This window comes from Mauremys reevesii, linkage group 1 (assembly GCF_016161935.1).
Source record: "Mauremys reevesii isolate NIE-2019 linkage group 1, ASM1616193v1, whole genome shotgun sequence".
Classification (NCBI taxonomy): Eukaryota; Metazoa; Chordata; order Testudines; family Geoemydidae; genus Mauremys; species Mauremys reevesii.
This window is the reverse complement of record NC_052623.1, coordinates 338,876,915-338,892,997: the sequence shown is the minus strand read 5'-3', so window position 1 is coordinate 338,892,997 and position 16,083 is coordinate 338,876,915. Positions and strand designations below refer to the sequence as shown.

Here is a 16,083-nt window from a genome sequence, read left to right as displayed (position 1 = left end):
TCTGCAGGATTGCTACTTAATCTTTCTTTATAGTGGCTGCATTTTGCTACTCTTGTGTCCATGGGAGATCCTGTTCAATTTGATCTATTTTATGTTGTGATTCATTTGCTTAAATGTCACTAAAACATCTATTGAAATAATAATATTTTTAATATAGGAAAGATGCACAGAAATGAACCATTAGCTAAATACATTTAGACTCAAATCTGTTATCACAATGCTCTTTTTATTGTTCTGATATTGCCAGTGATATCTTGAGACAGAATTCTGATTTACTTTTCCTTATCAGGCTAACCCACCTATGAAAAGTATAGAGAGTGTTTCTCTATTACTACCTTTTCTGTTTCAAGATCAGAGTTAATGATGGATGAACTTTAAAAAAAATCAGAGTTTGAGTATGGTTTGGATAAGTATTCAGAGCTTGAGGTGCTTATCTGAAAGTTATCTATACCTCCAGAATCTGCTAAATTCAGCTGGAAATTTTAAGAGAACACATTTTCTCATGAGATATCCAGCACTTCTGCTTCTGATTCCAAACAAGAAAGACTGTACTAACAGCCTTTCTTGCTGTATTTCAGCACTTCCAATTCCAGTCATGGACCATCCCTGGAAGTAGCATAAAGATATGCAACAGTTTTTATTAATACAAATGTATCCTGTATTCAAACATTTCAGAACCTCAGAAAAGTTTTAGTCCTAAAGTTATTTTGTTCAGTTGTACAGAACAGCAAAAGTTCAGAGGGGTTTGTAGTTTGTCCAGGTTGGTTAACTAATCCTTAACTGGAGTAGCAAACTTTAGGCCAGATACTCAGCTAGTATAAATCAGCTTGTCTCCATTGATTTAAAGGGAGCCTCACTAATTTATTACATTTGAGGATCTGGCCCATTATTTTCAGTGTTGCACCCTAAAATACAAAGCACTCATTTACCATTGTTTTTATGTAAAAATAAACTTTTATAAAAGAATAAAAGCAACAGTCTTTCAGGGCCCATGTTTTAAATGGATGCATGCCTAATCCAGACTTGTGGGGAAAAGTACTGTTTAAACTGGATTTCTGTCAGAAAAATATGTGGAGGAAATCATTTTCCCTAGCAAGAAAGGTATGAAATCTGTAAAAATATTGACTTTGTGAACTCAGAAATACCTTGAAGGAAACCTGTTAGCATAAACTAGGTAGGGTGATGAATGTTGTATATATTCAACTAAAATTATGTAGTTCCTTAAATTATTATTTCTTTCCAAATAGATTTTCTGGCCAGCATCAGCAATCAAAGTTGAAGAGTGCAAAATGGCTGGCAAAGATCCTACAGTAAGTTTTATACACACACACACAATTAAATATTTGACCATTGAGTCAGAGCACCTTGAGTGCAGCTGAAAGCAAGATGTAAGGGGTGTGGGCTTTTCTTTTTTAATATCCTCCAGGCCAAATGGTAAAGTGAAATTCTGGAAAATGAGAATATTTACACAGTATATATCTTCATAGTTTGTCTGGAAAAATATGTACATTGCTCAGTTTTATAACTGGATTTATGATTTTTGTTTTGTTTTGTTTTTTGTTAGTGATGGATAGCATGAATAATGTTTGTTCCAAGTATCTCCTGGAGAATATATTGTAGACTGCTGAGCTAATGATAATGTCAGTGCCTGGACTAGCTCCCAGATAATATATAGTCTTTTCTATGGAAAGAATCTTTGCGAATGGGCAGTGGTTATTCTGCAAATTCCAACAGCACACAGCGTTGGTCATAACCCCCCCCCCCACACACACACACACTTTTATTAGTTCTCTAAAACAATGTTTTAGGCAAATATCTGAGAAATAGTAGTGCTTCCTTAAAACATGTACATTTGACACACACTATAACTAAACTTGGGAAATGAATACCAAAGATCTGGTGTGTTATACAGTTATACACTGAAACCACAGTCCTGTTGGTGGGTCTGTGCAGATCCTGACTTCACTGTGAAGCTGTGTGTGGGTGTAGGCAGGGCCGGCTCCAGGCACCAGCTGACCAAGCTCGTACTTGGGGCAGCAGATTCTAAGGGGCGGCATTCCGCCTAATCCTAGGGCGGCACGGACGCTTTTTTTTTTTGTTCGCTGCTCCGGCCGCCCTGTAGGGGGCGGCAGCGCAGAGGAGGGGAGCGCCCTGCAGCAAGCTCGGCAGGGCAGCCCGCGTCCTTTCCTCCCTGCTGACCGGAGTGGAGTGGAGCCCTCCCAGCAGGCGGCGCGGCGGTTGGGGCCATGTGGTGAGCGCCCCACTGAAGCGCTGGCCGCCCCCCTTCTCTCTCTCCCCCCCGCTCCCTCTCCTTCCCCCCCCATTAGCAGACACACGCTCTGCAGTACAAGGAGTCCCCTGGCTCTGACCGCCCTGTAGGGTTTTTTGTTTTGTTTTTCCCCTGCTTTGCCAGCCACACCGTTGTTTCTCCCCCCGCCCCCCCCCCGCGTACCTGCTCCAGCCATGCCGTTTTTGTGTTGTTCCCCGCCACGCTTTGCCGCTCCAGCTGCGCCGTGGTCCCCCCCACGCTTTGCCACTCCAGCCGCGCCGTGTCCCCCCCTGCTTTGCCGCTCCAGCCGCGCCGTGTCCCCCCCTGCTTTGCTGCTCCAGCTGCGCCGTGTTCCCCCAACCCGCTTTGCCGCTCCAGCCGCGCTGTGTTCCCCCCCCACGCTTTGCCGCTCCAGCCACGCCATTTTTTGTTTTTTCCCCCTGCTTTGCTGCTCCGGTGGCCCCGCCCCCCTTTTTTTTTTTGCTGGGTGTAGGTATCTGCCTTCGTTCCTCTCATTGCAGGATCAGATACTAAGGCCTGTATACATTTGCTTGTTTCACACACATATAGAAAATTGTTGTGGTTGTGGTCAAACAAATAGACAGCAACATTTGCTGTTCTCCCCAATCTTAACCAATGGGGAGATGCCACGCCCCTTATTGAAATGATCCCAGTCTTCACTTACATCATCTCCTCAGACACAACTATTTTTCCATAAAAGAGTTTAAGCACCAGAGTTGCTGATGTGACACAAAGAAAATGTTTTTCCCCAGCACCAATCTTCAGGAGGCTCTTGGTTGAATTCTGTTTTTATTGATGTTCTGATCCAGAGCTCAGCAAAGTCAAGAGGAGACTTTCCATTAATTTTAATGGGCTTTGGATCATGCTTTCATGCTAGTTTAAATACAGGATCACACCACTGATGTTCAGTAAAGTGGTCCTGGAATTATGCAGTATAAAATAAAGTATATGCCTTTGGAAACAATGGCCTGATGCAAAACACTTTGATTTCTATGGGAAAGCCCCTATTGATTTCAATGGACTTTGGAACAGGTCCAGTGTTACCATATTTCAGGTACATATACAGCTTGAAAATATTTTATTAGCTGCAAATTTCTTAATGCCAAATTAAATGTAATGGTGACATTAAATGCTCATTCCAGGCACTGTCATACTAAAATAGTGAGCTCACTAACCAAAATCAGACTTACATTAAAATTATGTTTTCTTGAGTCTATTATAGTTCAATGTACTTTTGATTACGGAAAAGGAAAACAAAATATATTGGACCTACTGGAGCATAATGCAACATAGTCTTTTCAGTAAAATTCTAGAAAATAATATATTCTAGTGCTCCACAGCAACAAAATGATTCTTTAAATAAATAACTAGGGTTGAGACAGCAGCTTATCTGTTTTTCCTTTCTGTATGATTATAGAATTGAAATATGTGGCTTTTCTTAAGGCATATGTGTCATCTGCTACATTTTAGTAGTTCTTTACATAGTTGCTATTACAACTTGCAACAGCCTGGATCTGTTAGCTTGTTAAACTGTATTAAACTGAGTGAATACAACACAGAGCAGTATATAATTGCATTTTAAGAGTTATGGGTTGGTTTAAGTTTTGGCTTTTTTTTTTAATATCGAGAGATCATCAGTCTTATTCAAGTCTCCAAACATATAGTGACCATTTTTGCAGCAAGAATACATCACAGCATGGAAGGTGCTTTTGCCTTGAGTGCAATATACAAAATGTGTGCTCCATGGGGGAAAAAAAACAACAAAAATCTCTATTTTCCAAGGAGCTTCTTTCAAAGTTGATTACTCAAGACTGAGACTTTTATAGAAGTTTTCCATGATGAAGCATCTTGGGATGCTTTACAGTGTGATTAGCAATAAAAGCCACATTGCTAAACACAGCCTCTGTTTTTGCACCTGAAATTGATTGTCTCTGCATTCCACTACAAGCCCAATCAAGTATTTAAAATATGGGAATTTTATCATTTGCACTCACATTTAATTTCACCTGCTTTTTGCATCTGTCATTCATTGTAGATCCAAAATTGCAGGTACAAAACCAAAGTCTTAGGTGAAGACACTTTAAATATGTGACTCGAATACTTGGTCCACCCTAAAGAGTTAATAAGAATAAAAAGTCTGTCCAAACATGTGACTAGGAAGTTAAAGAGCCAGCCTCTGCTTCCGCTTAAATCAGTGATGGGTCTGATCTAAAGTTCATTGAAGTCAATTGTACTCTTTGCCATTGACTTGTTTTTGGAGTGCAGTTGGGCATTCTTAATTTTTTAAATAGTCAATGGGCTGGATTTTCATCTCACTTGCATCTGTTTTACATTGGTATTATTCCACTTAATTTGTTGGAGATACTCTTCATTTACACCAGGGGTGGCCAACCTGTGGCTCCGGAGCCACATGCGGCTCTTCGGAAGTTAATATGCGGCTCCTTGTACAGGCACAGACTCCGGGGCTGGAGCTACAGGCACCAGCTTTCCAGTGTGCTGGGGAGTGTCCATTGCTTAACCCCTGACTCTGCCACAGGCCCTGCCCCCCACTCCATCCCTTCCCATCCCCTCCTTTCAGCCTATCATGCCCTCACTCCTCCCCCTCCCCCCAGAGCCTCCTGCACGCCACAAAACAGCTGATTAGGAGGTGCAGGGAGGGAGGGGGAGGCACTGATTGGCGGGGCTACCAGTGGGCGGGAGGTGCTGTGAGCAGATGAAGGGGGAAGAGCTGATGCGGGGCTGCTGATATATTACTGTGGCTCTTTCGCAATGTACATTGGTGAATTCTGGCTCCTTCTCAAGCTCAGGTTGGCCACTCCTGATTTACACCATTGATAGTGAGCTCAAAATCCAGTAGATCCCAAAAAGCCAATGCATAATAACTAATTGATTGCCAATGCAAAGAGTTACATATGCAAATGCAAGCATACTTTACTTCAGGCAATGTCTAGAAAAGCGAGCAATCACTAATATTCAAAAATTAATGTCCCTCTTGGTGAAGGTTTAAACAGTAAGTCCACAATTCAATAGGTATCAGCGCATATAGGATAACACAAATACATTCTCTAGTCCCCATCAGAATCTTATCCATTATATTCCATTCCTGTTGAATACCAGTAATGTTAGCTGAAAGTCAAAATTCCAATAGGTAGCAGATTGTAATAACCATTATGGAAGGACGTGAATATGTGGGTTGGAATGATTATATCAGAGACATCTAGAAATTCTGGAAATATTTCCCAAGTATAAGCATCTACTACTGAAGAGATACGGAAAACCAAAATGAGGCTTAGCTTAATCAGAATTCCCAGTCTCTTTTCTAGAGGCCATGGCTATGTATCAAAATTTCCAAAGGAGGGAGAGAAATGATACTTAGTCAATGTCTGGAACCAGCAACTGGTAGCTCCATTTTAATAGCATTTATATGTTGTTGTGTGAGTCTAAATAAGTATGAATAATATGGTAGACATGGAGGAAAAATGAAGAGTGATTTTACAAATAGATTAGAGTGTGTCAGATACATAGAAGTAAAACTCCAGTCCATGTCACTTGAAGTAATTTTGGTAAATGCTGAATAATACTGGAGGTAAGAGAGAACCATGAAGGACACAAGCTGAAAGGGGAACAGTAGAAATGGAGATGAGAGGGAAAAGCCTACACCCTGTCAGCTAAATATGACAAAATCAGTCAAGTGCAATTCTTGTCAAAGCAATTTAAGATTCCAAAGAATTCACCCTGATTTCATGATTATTGACATTATTTGCAGTGGAAATACCCAGTAATACATGAGCTCATGACAAACCATCACCAGCACTGACAAATTGATCATTTGCATTCCCAACCAAAGCTGTCTCTGTGCTAGCATGTAACCTCAGACAAGTCAGACTTTAAAGGAAAATAAAGTAACATAATAGCTAGAAAGGGCAAATAAGATACTGAAAAGATAAGTGTTGCTGAATCAAAGTTCTTCAGGTCCCAATGCTATTTTTTTTAAAGGGTGTAAGTTACAATGCCCTGTTTTAATTGGATGGGGAGTGTAAGAGAATCACCCCAATTAATCATTTATAAAATCATAGGGAGAGTTCATTGGCACTACACTGGAGAATATTAGGCATCAGCAAGGGATCGAAAGAACAATTTCAGAACTGGTTCCATGACCTCATTCTGTGAGGCAAAATTAAAATCTCAGAAAATCAGCATTGAGCCAGATTGTGTAACTGGCCTGTTAATCACCACAGAGGAGAGATGAGGGCACAGTAAATGTTAAAACATGAACTCACAGTGCTGTCCCTAAAGGAAAGTCAGATTCCTCTAGCTATCTCCATACCCTGGCTGCAGACACTGTGGAAAGAAGACACAATAGTACTGGAGGGGCTTTAGCCTTGGTAACAGTAGAGAACAAGCCTGTGTTACACTCAGGTACTATTCATCAACCCATAGTCTCCCTGTCTTACTCTCCAAGGAGCATTTTTATAAGATTACCCAACACATAATCCTTTATGTAGAGCTGTTGCAGTAAAGCCCCCACTGACACGAACAAACATGAAAGCAGCATTCTGCCTTCCTGGCATGAAGTTACATGGTGCATATGAGCCAGTAGTGCGTCTTTGACTAGCTCCTCTCTTCCTCTTCACCCACAGCACAAGTAGACAACACTGAGATATTTCCTGTGCAGGACTGATTTTGACAGCACGACCGCACAGCAAAGCAGCTCTTGAGGCACAGCAGTAACTTATTAGATGTGGGGAAGCGGAAGGATGTAGGGACAGCTCTCAGCTTTAGGAAAATTGTCTATTTTGATAAGGCTCCCATAATAACTCATTTAATGCAGTAACAGTTAAATCTCCTTGCTGTTTGCTGCACAGCATTCCTAATGGGGAAACTTTTATTTCCACCAACACAGAGCTCCTGACAGTTATATAACCACTTTTTGGGTGCCTTTATAAACAGGTGTCATAGCAGAGTGCCATTATATATTGGACTGAAAATGGGAACGTCTTCAAATATAAATAAAATGTGCAGCCTGTTGAGCAAGGATTAGCTCCAATGATTAGCAAGGGAGTGATTGATGGCCTAGGTTCCAACCCTGGACTCTTTACGCACACACAGTTCTCAGTAACTTCAAGGAATGTTACCCGGTTGAATACGAGGGCAGAACTGGGATATTGATAACTAAAAATATGGAAAAGAAACATCTGGATACATGACCTAATCTAAAGTGCAGCAGCAGCTGATCAGTGTCAAAAAAAGGGGGAATGAAAGGAAAGGGATGCTAGGAGGAGAATGGGAGAGAATGCAGAGCAATGCTGATTTTGCGTGTACATTTGCTCTATGTATGCCGCTTAGAAATTGTTAAAGCAGGTTTTCAATACAGGGCAACATTTTACATCCATTGGGGATTTGCTTATGTTATGAGCTTCTCAGGCTCTTATTATTTTGGAGGGAAGTTGTCTAGACAAGTAATATGGGCTGTTTTTTTTCCAATGACTTCCACCTTTGAACTGGTGGTGTTTAACATCAATAACTTGGAAAAGGAATGACCTATTTGCAGAGACTTCCTTGAGGGCACTGCAGATTAAGAACAAAAGCCTGCTTTCCCTTGGGGGCCTGATTCGCCCTTTGCAGGGTATGGGTAACTCCCATTGAAGTAAATAAGACTTACTCCTGGCCTGTGGGGAAAGGATCAGGACCCTTTTGTGGATGGCCCTGATGTGCTGTGGTTCTCTGAGCAAAAAGAACAGGCTATAGAGAAGCTGAACATGGAGAGTCCTCCGTTTCTGCATACTTCATGCTGGCCCATCCATGGCCATCCAGAGAGCAGAACAGGCTGGAAGAAAGGGCACAGGCATGGCTTGTAGGTCTACGGCTATGTAGCCCCACTGGCCAAAACTCCCTGTGGATGGGAAGTGAAGCAGCCATAGCTTTTCAGATGAGAACAAGAGTCCCTTCTCCAACCCCCAACACTTGCACAAAGCCTGTTGACTGAAGGTTTTGGACAGGGGTCATGGATTTGGCTCTATACATGGAATAAGAAAAGAAGGGAGCTTGTCCTAATTAAGGAGACTGATTGCAACAGAACATATTGTAATAAATAAGATGACAAGAACAGCATTAAAATTATGAGCTGTTCCTATTCCTTAGTGTTTCCCAACATTTAATAAGTTTTATCTGCATGCATATTTTATTAAGTCATTTTCTTTCCCTACAGCATGGCTGTGGAAATTATGTACGTGTGATACAGACCTTCAATCGCACCCATTTGTACGTCTGTGGGAGTGGAGCATTCAGCCCAGTATGCACATACCTCAACAGAGGGCGCAGGTCTGAGGTAAGTGTTTTCATTCATTGTTCCCATGCTTTCTGTGGTGGATATTTTTAGTGCTGGGCAAATACACTTATCCAAAGAGGATGAGTCTGGAAACTGGGCTTGGAGATCTCATGAGGTTACTTTGTCCAGTCAGGCTACAAATAGCACAAGGACAGCCATTCCCCTGGTTTTCTGACACTTCTGTTTCCAGTCCCAGCTGCTACCAGAGAGCATGGCATGCATAAAAGTAGAAAATGGTTTGATAGCATTAGCCTCACTTCAGACTTTGTGTCCGAAAAAGCTCACTTCAGACTTTGGGCTAAGGTTTGGCTAGTTCTCATTTTATCTGAACCAGTTCATTCATTCCTAATTTATCGTCCAAAACTGGAAATAAATAGCAGTAGAAGAAAACTCAGTAAGGTCCTTCACTTATTCCCTAGTCTTGCAAGCATTTATCCATGGGAGTAGTATTGTTAAGTTCAACAGGACTACTCCTGTGGGCCAAGTACTCACAGGTGTAAGTGTTTGCAGGATGGGGACCTACAATCCTGAACGTGCAATCTCTATTCAGGTAGAACTCCCAATGAAGTCTCCTTGACAGGAAAAGTTGTGCCTGAATAGATGCTGCAAGGTTGGGTCATCGATTATTAGGGTGAGAGCCTCGGTTGGTATAAATCTGCTTATTTCCATTGATGGCTCCAACTGAGGTATGCTGATTTAATTCCAAAGAACCACTGAAGCAACTTAGTGTACATATGGTAACAGAAAATTCAACAATTAAAGGGTTAAGTATCACAGTAACTTTCTAGTCTTCTTGTGACAAGTCTAATTGTTCTGTAAAGTTTACCACTCATCTACCATTTTAGAAAGATTTCCCTCCACGCACCTGTTTTGTTTTGTTTTGTTTTGTTTTGTTTTGTTTTTCCTTCCAGGCAGCACAATTTGTGCTACTAAGTACTACTTGTCCTCCTACATTTTAAATCATAAACCATTTTCTCCTTCCCGCATACTGCACTGTCATGGAATAATAGCTAGCCAAAGCACTTCTTGTAAAGAGCAGCCTCATAGTACATTGCCTGAGTTAGTCTGCCTGCTTTCTATTGCATTGTATTGGCTAAACATTTATAAGCCCAGATGTTTCATAAATGCATTTTCCAGACTTCATGATATGAAAATGAAATTTTTTTTTCTATACAAATGTAGTAAGCAATAAATGGAGTAGGGAGAAGGAAAAAGGAAACTTCTTATCTGAGTCCTGGCACTTTGGTAGAGTTTGGGCCAGACTGACTCTTACAGGCACAGGAAGGAGCAGTATGTCTTGCTGCACATGGAGAAATGGCTGTGCTGCAGGGGGAGGGCAGACACTGCTAGTTAAGTTCTGCCAGGGGAAGGCAGCTGTAAATGTCTGCTCCTGCTTCTATAGAAGTCCACGTGGGTTTGACCACTGATTTCAAAGGGAGAGGACTGGGTTCGAAATTCTCAACCCTCAAGTACAGACTGCTCGGGGGGGATACAAATCAGTACATCTCCTGGAAGACTTTGCCCCATCCTTCCATGGAATGGTCCCAAGCAATTTGGGGGAGCATTGGCTGGCTCCACGCCCCCAAGTAGACTGTGCAGACTGAATCACTGCACTTCCACTCCTAGAAGACTGCCTGCCATTGGGGCTTAGGAGCCTGGGTTCAACAGCACAGAACTGCTGGAATGAATCTCTGGAATGAATGGATCTGCTCTTCTGCTCTCAACTAGTTAGTAACTCTCAGTCATACCATCCTGGTGACATTCATTCTAATTTAATTTTATCAGGATTAATTTTAAAATTGAAAGTGATCCCATCTGTAGAATAATCAATATGATATCTTTTAAAATGTATGTAGCCATTATACCAAGCAATACAGAAATATTGACTCTGATGATTTCTTTGTTGCAAGAAATGTGATTTCACTTTAAATAACACATGAGGCTTCAAGATGATGCAAGATGTTAAAATTCTGAAGTTTAAAATAAAGATACACGTCTTGGAGAGTAGAGTTGGCTTCACTTAGCTCGTCTCTGTAGCTGCATGCCTAGGAACAATTGATTAAATAAACTGCTGTCTCAGACGTCTGGAGTCTGTCAGACACTTGACTAGGCATTGCACTCTCATTGCTGGTACTGTACAGGCCAACAATAGCAAAGCACTTTAAAGAGTACAGATTTAAATTCAAGTATTTCCCTCTGCAAATGCCTAATTAGGAGAGCTGAGTGAAAAATTATGTCGTGCTGATGGGACTATTGAGAAGTTGTGTTTCCTTTGCTTTTGCAAAAACCATGATTTCACCTCAAATTTGTCACTGTTTTCCACAAACAAATGGTTGTTTTTGCAGGTGTAAAATTGCTATTTTAAACAGGCACATCTATTTCTGCTGCAAACACTCCTTGGAAACCGTAAAACACCACCCAGCATGACAGCACCATAGTCTGGCACTCATGGGAGCCAGGTCTCAGGTTTTGGTTAGTACATGATTGCAATAAGAGGGCATCGTGTTCCCAGCTAGAGAGCCCTCACTGGGGAGGCAGCATTTGGCCATCTCTGGTTAAATTGTATTTCCCTGTCACAGCTTATGAAAACACTTCTTTGCTTCCCTTTCTCATCCTGTGCCTTGATACACTGGCCAAAGGAAAATGTTCTCTGCAGAGCTGAATGCCGTTCTTGCTATCATAAAATGTAGACTTGTTTTAAACTCTCCCTGTAAGAACAGGTGAAGAAAAGGCTAATCATTTGCAGAATGTGATTACTGTGAACTTAACCAAGTGTTATTCTAATATCAGAGTGGGTGCAAGTAGAAGCAAATGTTATGGCTGTTTGGATTTATGATGGGCTAAGAAAAAATAACTTAACACATTTGAAAAATATATGTGGTCCTGGGGTTTCTGGCAAATTGCCAGTGCAATGGTTGGGCATTTTGGAGTAGTGTACAGTAAGCATAAAATAGTAATATACATTAGTATCAAACTACATATTCATTAAGAAAACAGATAACATAGACTTATACTTAGATTTGAAACTTTGTTTACAAGATCTATCTAATGACTATAGTGATGGGATAGATAGATAGATAGATAGATATGACAGTAGTAATGGAATTTGGGAATTTGCAGCTTTTAGTGAACATTTAAACTCTGTCTCAAGTTAATAGAGACCAAATTTATTACCCTCAGATAGTTGTTTAGTGGTCTGTGTGGCATCTAGGTGCCATCATGCTTGGTCTTATTAGGGACGAATTGGTAAGTAACGAATTGGTGCTCTTGTCAAGCTGTCTTACAGTGGCTCAAGAGCGTGAGTACCAACTTCAGGGCAGACTGTTAAGAAGCAGGGTATCAACCCCATATTGGTTGTGAGTTCTATGCTTAGATTTTGCCAACACATTATCAAGTGTGAACTCATCAGGCACTATAATAGCTTGAACATGAAGTCATAGATAGTCCCCTTGGGTACTCTGATCTATCTTGCCACCCAGATAAGCTTACCTTTGTGATAGACAGTCACTTACACCAAAGATCACAGCAATATTCTGGTTACTCCCAGTCCCAAAGGACTAGTCACTTACCCCGGGTCAATTGCACCTTAGATCTCACACCAAAGACAACACTGGTAGCCAATCCTATAATAAAATATCCAAAGATTTATTAACTAGGAAAAAGAAATAAAAGAGTTATTTACAAAGTTAAAGCAGATAAACACATATACACACACAAATGAATTCTTGTCTTAAGTTTCAGAGGGCAATAGAAGTTTCTATGTCCTTTAGGGCTAACCCAGGCAAAGCACTGGGGATCTTTTGTATATGCTTAGTAATCCTTGCCACTCAGAGTCTAAGCAGCATAAAAAATATTGGTTTTGCTTCTTAGGTCTTTTTATCCCTTCCCTACTTCTCTTTGAGTTGCAAATTCAGCCACTGGGAGGAATTCAGTTGTATGTCTCTCTTCCTAGCAGGTGGGGGAGTAATCAACAAATTCTTTTGTCCTCTGATGTTCCACAGTGGTTTGTCTGGTGCTTGGGCAACTGTTGTGCTGCTTCCTCCCTCCCCAGGCTGCAGGAACACAGACCGTGCTGCTGTCGAGAGCCACTGCCTCCTTGTGTGTGTTTAATGTGCCCCTCCAAAAGTGGTCAAATTAAAATTCCTGCACACGCCCCTGCAGAGCAAACCCTTGAATGTTACCTTATAAGATGGAATTCAGATGTTATAAATGAGATTATGGAATGCTTGTAAATTGCTGCGTGTGTTAAAGTCTGAACACTAAGTACATGTTTTTTTATAACTCTAATACATATTTAACAGTACTCACACACAGGTGAGCCAGACTGGTTCCAGCTATGTATTTGTCAATGTTCAGCTGAGACCTAGGGGCTTTGGCATGAGCTGGCACCTGGTCTGCCAGCGTCACATGACTCATTCCAGTTTCTGCTGGATTGGCATCCACATCACAAAAACTTCATTCTGATTGGCTTTCTTATGGGTATTTGTGAATTACCTGTTTCTGGTTGGGACAGAAATAGCCTAAAATCCAAATCGCCCCTGTCAACACTGGTCCTCCACTTGTGAGGTAACTCTCTTCTCTTCATGTGTCATCATATGATGCCTGCATCTATAATTTTCACTCCCTGCATCTGAAGAAGTGAGGTGTTAACCCACAAAAGCTTATGCACAAATAAATCTGTTAGTCTTTAAGGTGCCACAGGACTCCTTGATATTTTTGTGGATGCGACTAACACAGCTATCCCCTGATATTTAAAATCCTTTCTTATCCTTGCAATTATTTTTCTGGTACTGGCTGGAGTCAGTAAATTAAGAGGGACACCAAGATGGGGTGGGAACGCAAGTTAACCAAAGATTGCTTCTGTTCAAGGAACAGGTAAAGGTCCAGATTGCTGCTTCTTAACCTAAACACCTCACCCATTTTTTGAATTATAGTGCTGTGCCATCTAAACAAAATTGCTCAGTCTTCTAACAGCAGCAAGGGATCAAGTCCTACACTTGCTTTTGTTATCTATAAGACACCTACCACCACAGTGACTGAGCAATGAGTGTAATCCAAGAGACAATGCTCTGAAGAAAATGTGTGTGCTTTTGGAATTATTTTGGAAGCGGGGTAAGGAGACAGGCCCAGATTTTTAAAGCTGTTTAGGTGTCATTGCACTCAGTGTTGCAATGCCTAACTGATTTAGAAGCCTAAGTCTCATTTTTAAAAGAGATTTAGTCACTTTAGAAGTCTAAATGCCATTGACTGTTGATGGAATTTAGATTCCTAAGTGCCTAAATCCCTTTTGAAAATGAGATTTAGGCTTCTAAATCAGTTAGGCATTGTGACACTGAGCACAGCAACATCTGAATAGCTGTACAAATCTGGGTCCTTATGACAAGCTGACAATTGAAAAGAGAGACTTGCATTCTTGTGTATTATTACTCGAGTAGTTTATTGCAAGTGCTTTAGGCTAGGCCCCTGATATAAATACCACCATGAATTCATCAAGTAATTCATAGGTCATTTCAAGACTATAGAAAAAATGTCTGCAGATGTTATTGTTGACATATAAGCCAAGTGGACCACAGACAGAGCAGCTCAGCTAAACTCGGAGGACACTTCCTACATCTGAGAGTGTATTGCATTTGTAATTACAGTGAAAATAATTGAGTACAAGTGAGAAGATAATGAAAACTCATCATAAGACAGTTTTATTGTAAGTAGTAAAGCAAAATCCCACGCCAGTGCTGACTATTCTTAGTCGATAACAACACAGGAAAAAAGTCTTCTCTGACTTTATTTTCATTTTCTAAGGTTTCTAAACATCAGCAGTGACATGCATGTCTATATTACAGGAGCAAGTCTTCGTGATCGACTCCAAGTGTGAATCGGGGAAGGGGCGCTGCTCTTTCAACCCTAATGTGAACACAGTATCTGTTATGATCAGTAAGTAAAATAACCAAAGAGCCTGGCAGCTTAAATCATTATTACTGAGCAGAGTGTGAAATGATGGGGTGTCATAAACAAATGGAGCACAGGGCACAGCCCGTGAAAAGGAAACCATTGTGTTCATACTGCTTGTCAGGCGTCTTTTGAAGGTCTGCACGGAGCTAAGCATGGATGTGTGAAGGAAATGCAGAAGGAAGCAGCAATGAGGGAGGGAGGGACGGAGGGATAGAGAGCAAGAGGTTGTCCCCTTTTCATCTTTCACATTTTCCCAGGGTTAGCTACAACTTTTAAATATCTTAATCTTTTTTTTTTTAATGTTTAAACACTTTTTGACTTCATTCATCATGGCCAGTTCTTGTGTCTCATTGCCATGTAGTTAGGGTAGCAAAACCTGCTGTAGTCTTTCGAGTTATTCTGCATTTGATATTTGTTGAGGCCACCAGCTACTGCCAGGCTCCTTGCTTTGCAGCTGGCGTTTTTACCTACCCCTTCCTCACCCCCACTGTATCACTGACTATAAATTTAGCAACTCACTTCCATATGAAAGGGCAGAGAGTGTGACAACTGGTTCCCTTGACATCTCACTGTAGGTTGTCTGGCAGAGTGTTCAGTGAGAGTGAAACCTTGGCACACAGGGCCAGCACAGTGCCTGGGCCCCACTTCAGTGCCACCTAAGCTCTTTGTTGAGATTTAAGTGGGGCATAGGCCCGGTGTAGCCCTTTGCACAGGGGTGAATTTCACCTTGAAAGAGAATGAAAGGACAGCTCACAAATTCCATCTGGAGAAAACAACATATCCTCACTTCAACATGCCTGATCTCCAGTGGTCTGTGGGCTGGAAAAAATGCCAACACATTAAGAGCCAGATTTCCCCGTTGCCTTGCACCTATGCCAGTGCAAAGTGGGTGTAAAACACTACAGGCCTAATTCTGGTTTACACTAAGATCATTTTACACTCTGGTGGCATTATAAAGAGCCTTCAAGTGGATGCAAATGTGCATGGCCTTAATGCAAAAGGAGAATCAGGCCCTATAGCAGCATTTTATCCTCACTTGCACTGGCTTTGAGTTAGTGAAAAAGATCACAGCAGGCACAGGGAAAGGGGTCATCAGACCCTCAGATCTCCCAGACTGCAGCAAGATATGCTTTAGCCATAACTCTGGGTTAGTCAGTCCATAATGAACTCCTCACTGGCTTTCACAGCAAGGAATGAAAAGAATTTACTTTGGAATGGCAGGGCTTAGATGATTAATTTAAACGTTGCCCTGAATTCATTAAGCATGCTCAATCGATGGTTTTGTTTGCCCTCTGCCTAGTCACCGTCTGCAGTACATTCTTAGGACTATGACAGCAGCTGGGCTGGAGCAGCAGCTGCCTGCACAGACAATGCTACAACCACTTGAGCCACATGTGCTCTTGAATGTTCAGTGTAGACATACACTTTGCCATTTAGATTTGCAGTGTGTTCAGAGACTACTGATACCAAAGCCTTGCATTCTGAATCTGTATCTAATCCCTGATCTCTGAGGGCC

General features: G+C 41.5%; 1 protein-coding gene across 4 annotated transcripts in view; it reads left to right on the top strand.

Annotated features, from left to right (window-relative positions):
* The window catches only part of SEMA3C (semaphorin 3C), a 154,616-nt gene that overhangs the window by 88,181 nt on the left and 50,352 nt on the right, over positions 1-16,083 (top strand). For all 4 annotated transcript variants that reach the window (XM_039518413.1, XM_039518414.1, XM_039518415.1 and 1 more), the window contains exons 4-6: positions 1,248-1,310; positions 8,499-8,618; positions 14,459-14,549. In XM_039518413.1, the coding sequence (XP_039374347.1) occupies positions 1,248-1,310; positions 8,499-8,618; positions 14,459-14,549 (274 nt within the window). The remainder of the gene's footprint in view (positions 1-1,247; positions 1,311-8,498; positions 8,619-14,458; positions 14,550-16,083) is intronic.